Below are 7362 nucleotides of genomic sequence, written 5' to 3' on the forward strand. Positions count from 1 at the left end.
AATGCCGTCACCAAAAAGGATCATTTTCCTCTTCCTTTTGTTGATCAAATGTTAGATCGCTTAGCAGGGCATGATTTTTATTGTTTTCTTGATGGCTTGTTGATTGGGCGTATTTATATGCATTTATTTGGGGAATTTTAGTATGATTTCTATGTTTAATTCGTGTTAAATATTGTCTTTAAATATGAATTATTGTCTTATATGAATTTTTATGGTATTTGATAGGTTTTGGAGAAAAAGTATTGATTTTGAGAAGAGTTTTGAAGTCGTGAAGCTGTGTGAAGAGGAAGTTGTGCACGTCTGCCGTGCGGTGTGCCCATTTTGACTGGGTGTGAATTGATTACATGGATTGAAGGCTAAAGTGCCGAGAAATGCTAGGCCACCATGTTTGATTTTGACTGATTTTAATTTAGTTATGTTGCTAAGTGGGCCTTGCGCCACTTTTCTTTTATTTTAAGTTATGAGGATAGACTTTTGTTTTGGTTAGGCCATGCGCCACTTTTTTAATAGTAGAATTAGGTTTGTTTCCTTAGTTATATATATATTAGGAGTGAGTTTGTTTTGAAAGGAATATCACAATTCAGACGCCAACTTTGGAGAGCAGCGACTGGATGCAACTTTCAGCAATTAATCAAGTTTTTCGTTCCTTCATCCCTTGCAATTTATTTATTTATTTCTTGTGTTATTTAATTATGTTTTCTAGCTAAATTCGTTTATTCCGGCATTGATTAGGGAAGCACTAGCGAAATTATTCTGTGAGATCTAATTGTTCTTATACTTTATTTTATGCTTGCATCTGCGATTCTCCATGTTTAATGATATTAATTGTTTTAATCCATTAGATAGTTGCAAATATTTATTGGGTTAGAATTAATTATTTAGTCAATTGAACCGGCCATCCGTAATTGTGGTTTAGGTTTGATTAGTGGTAAATTGACACATCAGGGTCAAGGAAAAAGCAGTCTTAATTCAATAATCCTGCGTCAGAGTTTATTGGTTTTGAATCGGGTTTCTCTAGATATTAATGCTATCGGCTCATTAAACCTATAGAGCGTCTCTTACGGTTGTCAGTCGATTAGGGTAGTAATTAGTGAAGCGTCTTCCTGGTTACCGAATAATTAAGGAGAAATAAGATCACGTCAGAAGCGTCTTCGGTGGTTATAACTGGTTTGTTTGCATAATTTAAAGTTATTTTTGCATCGATGATCGGAATAATTAAGTTAGGGTGGACTTAATTGATTGCTGGAATTCTTTTATTAATTGTTGGAATTTTTATTCATCTTTTATCTATTAGAAAAATTGATTTATTTGGGTTTTATTTATTTAATTTTAAGTTTAGTATTTTCTATATTTTCTTCTCAAAATTTCGTGGGTTACTTGCAGGCTTTAATTAGAGAAATTCTCGCCAATCCCTTGGGAGACGATTTTGCTTACTGCTGTTTGCACAGTGTGGGCATACCGGCTGACTGCCGGATATTTTTGGTGTAAAACGACGCACCAAATTTTGGCGCCGTTGCCGGGGATTGGTTTTAAGCAGGATTTTACTGATTTCAGTCTGTCTTTTATTTTTAGTTATTTTATTTTTAGTTTATGCCCCGTTCTTCTCGTACAGGCGTATTAGTTTTTGATCCAGAAATCGAGAAGACCGCACGAAAGTTGAAGAAGCAAGCTAAGGAGTGGAAAAAGAGATCCAATTCTGCTCCACCGAGTCTTGAGGAAATTGAAGATCCAATGGGTGACCGTAATAATAGGGATGAGGAGAACGATAGAGAGATCGTTGATCCTCGACAGGAACCACCTCAACTGATCAGAGAGTTAGGCCGTCATAGAAGCAATCGCCCTTTGTGCATTGTCCTTCCTGCCATTAATGGCAACGCTGAAATACGGCCTGGTTTCATTCAAGTGCTACCCAAATTCGGTGATTTACCTGGAGAGAGTGCACACAAGCATCTGGCTGAATTTGATCTAGTTTGCTCAACTCTACGCCCTCATGGTTTTACTGAAAATAATTTGAGGCTATTGACTTTTTCTCATACTTTGCAGGGTAGAGCGAGAGATTGGCTTTTTGATCTTCCTCCTGGTTCGATTAGAACTTGGGGAGATTTAGAAGAACAATTCTTGCGAAAATTCTTTCATGAGTCCAGAGCTGCAAATTTGAGAATGGCCATTAGCAGCATTAAACAGAAGAAGGCGGAGAGTTTAGCCGATTATTGGGAGAGATTCCAACAGCTGTGTCGCAAGTGTCCTGATCATGGATTTTCTGACTACCAATTGCTTACTAACTATTTTTATCGTGGTATGTCTTCTTTTGATAGGAAAATTGTTGACGCTGCTTGTGGTGGAAGCTTGACCAATAAAACTTTGGATGAAGCAAAGCAACTCATCGTTGACATGGTTTCAAATGGCCAACAATATGAGGATGAGGATGATGATCGTTATAGGCCAGTGCAGAAAGTAGAAGATTCCAACATGAACGAGAGAATTGATGCTCTCACCTCTTTAGTTAGAGGACTTGCTGTCTCTAAAACTCAACACGTTCAATGTGGAATTTGCTTTGAAAATAATCATCATACTGATGCATGTCCATCTCTGCAGGATAATAATACTGAGCAAGCGTGCATGGGATCCGCTGATGAGCAAGAGATGAACGCACAAAGGCAAAGGCGAAACGACCCTTTTTCCAACACCTACAATCCAGGGTGGAGAAATCACCCAAATTTTAGGTGGAGACAGCAGGAACCAGGGATGTACGCGCCGAATCCACCGCAGGCTGGACAGTATGCCCATACCGCACGTCCTGCACCGAGTTCTGCACCCAATATGAACGATATCATGAAGAGCCTCGCCCAGAGCAGTGAAATTGTGAAGAATTTGGTGCAAAGTCAGCAGGCATTCCAGCATGAAACCCAGGCAGCGTTGAGTAATATGGGCACACAGATCACGCAGTTAGCCACTCAGGTGAACAAGCTGCAGGCGAATCAAGGCCGACTTCCTTCTATCACAGAGATGAATCCCAAGGAAAATGCAAGTGCTGTAACTACAAGAAGTGGGAGAATTCTAGCTGAGCCACAGCCTAAGCAGCAGGACAAAGAAAAGCCCGATGAAGCCAAGGACGATGCAATTAGTGAGAAGTCACCAGAATCCACCGAGTCTATCTCTTCTAAGGTAAGTGGAAAACCTAAGGTTTCAATTCCTCAATCACTGATTGCACCACCTTTTCCTTCTAGGTTGGCTCAGAACAAGAGAATTGAAGAAGAGAAGGATATTCTGGAAATCTTCAAGAAGGTAGAAATAAACTTGCCCTTGCTTGATGCAATTAAGCAAGTTCCCAGGTACGCAAAGTTTTTAAAAGAGTTATGCTCTAAGAAAATGAAGTTTGGGAATGATGCGAGAATTCGAGTGAGTGAGAATATTTCTGCTGTTCTTCAAAGAAAATTACCCCAAAAGTGTCGAGATCCTGGTATGTTCACCATTCCATGCATTATAGGTAATAAGACTGTTGAGAGAGCCATGCTAGATTTAGGAGCATCCATAAATGTCATGCCTTATTCTGTGTATAAGGATTTGCAATTAGGACCTTTGAAAGACACTCGTGTTATCATTCAGTTAGCTGATAGGTCTACTGCATATCCCGAAGGTGTTGTTGAGGATGTCCTTGTCAAGGTCAATGATTTGATTTTTCCTGTGGATTTTTATATTGTTGATATGGATGATTCTGCCTCTGCTAAGCAATCTTTGATTCTTTTAGGGAGACCATTCATGAAAACTGCTAAGGCAAAAATTGATGTGGATAGTGGAATGCTTAGCCTTGAATTTGATGGAGATATTGTCACATTTAATATTTTTGAGGCTATGAAGCATGTTGAGGATCCTGAATCTGTGTTCATGATTGATGTTATTGATCCTTTGGTTGAGGAATTTGTTGAGAATTTCAGGGAGGATGAGCTTGAGCGGGTTATTTTCAGTTCCCTAACTGAAGAGAACACCAAAACTGAGGAGAATGAAGCCATTAGAGAGATTATCATGCAGCTGTACTCAACGGAGGAAATTCCAGTTCGGCACTTGTCGAGCAGGATGCCCATACCGACCAACACAGAACCGATTTTGCCCTCTGTTGTGAAGCCACCGAAGCTGGACTTGAAGGTACTGCCCCAGCATCTGAAATATGTGTTTTTAGGAGAGGATGAGACGCTGCCAGTGATCATCAGCAATGAACTCAGTGCAGAACAAGAGGTAAGGTTGGTAAGTCTTCTTAAGATGCATAAATCTGCCATTGGATGGACTATAGCCGATATCAAAGGTATTAGTCCCTCTACTTGCATGCATAGAATCTTACTTGAGCCTAATAGTAAGCCGTCTAGGGATCCTCAAAGAAAATTGAACCCTGTCATGAAAGAAGTTGTGCTTAAAGAAATTCTTAAATTGCTTGATCTAGGGATTATTTATCCGATTTTTGATAGTACATGGGTCAGTCCTGTTCATGTGGTTCCTAAGAAGTCTGGTTTTCAATTGGTTAAGAATGAGAAGAATGAGTTGATTCCCATGAGGTTGCAAACTGGTTGGCGTATGTGCATTGATTTTAGGAAGTTGAATAATGCTACTAGGAAAGATCATTTTCCATTACCTTTCATTGATGAGATGCTTGAGCGATTGGCTGGTAAGGAATTCTTTTGTTTTCTTGATGGCTACTCTGGATATTTTCAAATTTTTGTAGCTCAGGAAGATCAAGAGAAAACCACTTTTACTTGTCCTTTTGGCACTTTTGCATGGCGTCGTATGCCGTTTGGATTATGTAATGCTCCTGGTACTTTTCAGCGTTGTATGATGAGTCTATTTTCTGACATGATTGAGAGTTGCATAGAAATTTTCATGGATGATTTTACTGTGCATGGAGACTCTTTTGACCATTGTTTGACTAATCTTGAACAAGTTTTGCAGAGATGTGTCGACACTAATTTGGTGTTGAACTTTGAGAAATGTCATTTCATGGTGAGAGAGGGGATTGTTCTTGGGCATGTGATTTCTGCAAGAGGAGTAGAAGTTGATAAGGCGAAAATTGATTTGATTGTTAAGTTACCTTATCCTTCTAATGTGAAAGAGATTCGTGCTTTCTTAGGCCATGCAGGTTTTTATAGGCGCTTCATCAAGGACTTCGCAAAGACTGCTCAACCTCTCACTAGGTTGCTTCATCAAGATGTGTCTTTTGTGTTCGATGACAAGTGCAAGGAGGCCTTTGATTTGTTGAAGAGTAGACTCACTTCTGCCCCCATCATTCAACCACCAATTTGGGGAGAGCCTTTTGAAATCATGTGCGATGCAAGCGACTACGCCGTTGGAGCAGTGCTAGGGCAGAAAGTTGGGAAAGAGAGCCATGTGATTTACTATGCTTCCAAAACTCTCAACCCGGCTCAATGCAATTACACAACCACGGAGAAGGAGCTTTTAGCCATCGTTTTTGCTTGTGAAAAATTTAGATCTTATTTGATTGGCTCTAAAGTTGTTGTTTATTCTGACCATGCAGCTCTTAAGTATTTGCTCTCTAAAAAAGAATCTAAGCCTCGCTTGATCCGTTGGATTCTGCTTTTGCAGGAATTTGACTTGGAGATTAAAGATAAAAAGGGAGCCGAGAACTTGGTAGCTGACCATTTGAGCAGACTGCAGACTGTGTCGGACGGTATGCCCATACCAGACGACTTTCCAGACGAACAGCTGCTGCACATCGACGGTAACACTCCTTGGTATGCTGATTTGGTTAATTTTCTTACTGCTGGAGTTTTTCCTAAGGGAATGGAGACAGCCCGTAAGAATAAGTTGAGGAGCCAAGCAAAATACTTCATATGGGATGATCCTTATTTGTGGAAGACCTGTGCGGATCAAGTGATACGACGTTGCATCCCTGATGAGGAGATTCATTCCATTTTGAATTTTTGCCATGCTCATGCTTGTGGAGGTCACTTTGGTCCCAAAAGAACGGCACGTAAGATTCTCGATTGTGGTTTTTATTGGGAAACTATTTTTAAGGATTCTTACAATTTCTGCAAAAATTGTGACAAGTGCCAAAGAACAGGTAATATCTCTTCTCGCAATGAAATGCCTCAAGTCCCTATTTTGGTTTGTGAAATCTTTGACATTTGGGGAATGGATTTTATGGGGCCGTTTCCTAGTTCTTTTGGAAATTCTTACATTCTTTTGGCTGTTGATTATGTTTCGAAGTGGGTGGAAGTGAAGGCCACCCGCACTAATGACTCTAAAGTTGTTGCAGGGTTCCTTAAGGCTAATATTTTTAACAGATTTGGAGTGCCCCGTGCCATCATCAGCGATCAAGGAACCCATTTTTGCAACCGCACTTTGGAAGCACTTTTCAAGAAATATGGAGTCCACCATCGAGTTGCCACGGCATATCATCCCCAATCCAACGGTCAAGCTGAAGTTTCTAACCGAGAAATCAAGAACATCCTTGAGAAAACAGTCAACCCGAGACGAAAGGATTGGAGTTTGAGACTGGACGATGCAGTGTGGGCATACCGCACTGCATTCAAGTCACCGATTGGTATGTCTCCGTACAGGCTGATTTTTGGGAAGCAATGTCATCTACCTGTTGAGATGGAGCATAAAGCTTTTTGGGCCGTGAAGGAATTCTGTTTAGATGAGAAAGTTGTTGGCAAAGAGCGAAAATTTCAACTGCAAGAATTAGAGGAGATTCGATTGGAGGCGTATGATCATGCAAGTCGTTACAAGGAACGAACCAAATTTCTACATGACAAATACATTCGAAGGAAATCCTTTGAAGTTGGGCAGAAGGTTCTCTTGTTTAACGCACGCTTAAGGATTATGCCAGGAAAATTGAAATCTCGTTGGTTGGGCCCGTTTGAAGTTGTTAGTGTGAGTCCTCATGGAGCTGTGGAAATCCAAAGCCTCGAAACACGAAAGTGTTTTAAGGTTAATGGACAATTACTCAAGCCATACTATGCTGGAGTCGAGATGGAGTCGTTCAATGCTCTCAGCCTGACGTCTCCAACCATCGTCTAAGGATTATGAACTTCTTTTCTGTCCAGCCAAGGACGTTAAACAAAGGCGCTCATCGGGAGGCAACCCGATTTTTCTTGCCCTTGTTTTGTTTATTTTCGTTTTTTCTCTCTTAAAAAAAAAAAAAAAAAAAAAAAGCTTGGGGTGTGTTTTGGTCAATTTCGCAGGTTTGGGGGTTGCCCTCCAGTTTCTGAAAAGTTGGGGGCCAAGGTGCAAATTCTGGAACTAGGTTTTTTGACTAAAGTCAAAATTTCCTCAATTTGGTTTCCCCCAACACCACCCCATCCATTCCACCGCTGCTGCAGTTTCGAACGCCCGCCTACCTCTGCGTACACC

General features: G+C 40.6%; 1 protein-coding gene across 1 annotated transcript; it reads left to right on the top strand.

Annotated features, from left to right (window-relative positions):
* Window positions 1-1311: 1311 nt before the first annotated feature.
* Window positions 1312-7138, top strand: LOC131009358 (uncharacterized). The gene is made up of 2 exons (XM_057937016.1): window positions 1312-2517; window positions 2596-7138. The coding sequence occupies exons 1-2, from the start codon at window positions 1591-1593 to the stop codon at window positions 7027-7029; spliced, it is 5361 nt and encodes a 1786-aa protein (XP_057792999.1). The 5' UTR covers window positions 1312-1590; the 3' UTR covers window positions 7030-7138.
* The last annotated feature ends 224 nt before the right edge of the window (window positions 7139-7362 follow it).

The sequence above is a fragment of the Salvia miltiorrhiza genome, chromosome 1, assembly GCF_028751815.1.
Source record: "Salvia miltiorrhiza cultivar Shanhuang (shh) chromosome 1, IMPLAD_Smil_shh, whole genome shotgun sequence".
Taxonomy (NCBI): domain Eukaryota; kingdom Viridiplantae; phylum Streptophyta; class Magnoliopsida; order Lamiales; family Lamiaceae; genus Salvia; species Salvia miltiorrhiza.

Coding starts and splice junctions, on each gene's coding strand:
- LOC131009358 (XM_057937016.1), top strand. CDS start 1,591: ATGCCCCGTTCTTCTCGTACAGGCGTATTAGTTTTTGATCCAGAAATC. Junction 2,518..2,595: donor CTTTAGTTAGAGGACTTGCT/GTCTCTAAAACT, acceptor CCATCTCTGCAG/GATAATAATACTGAGCAAGC.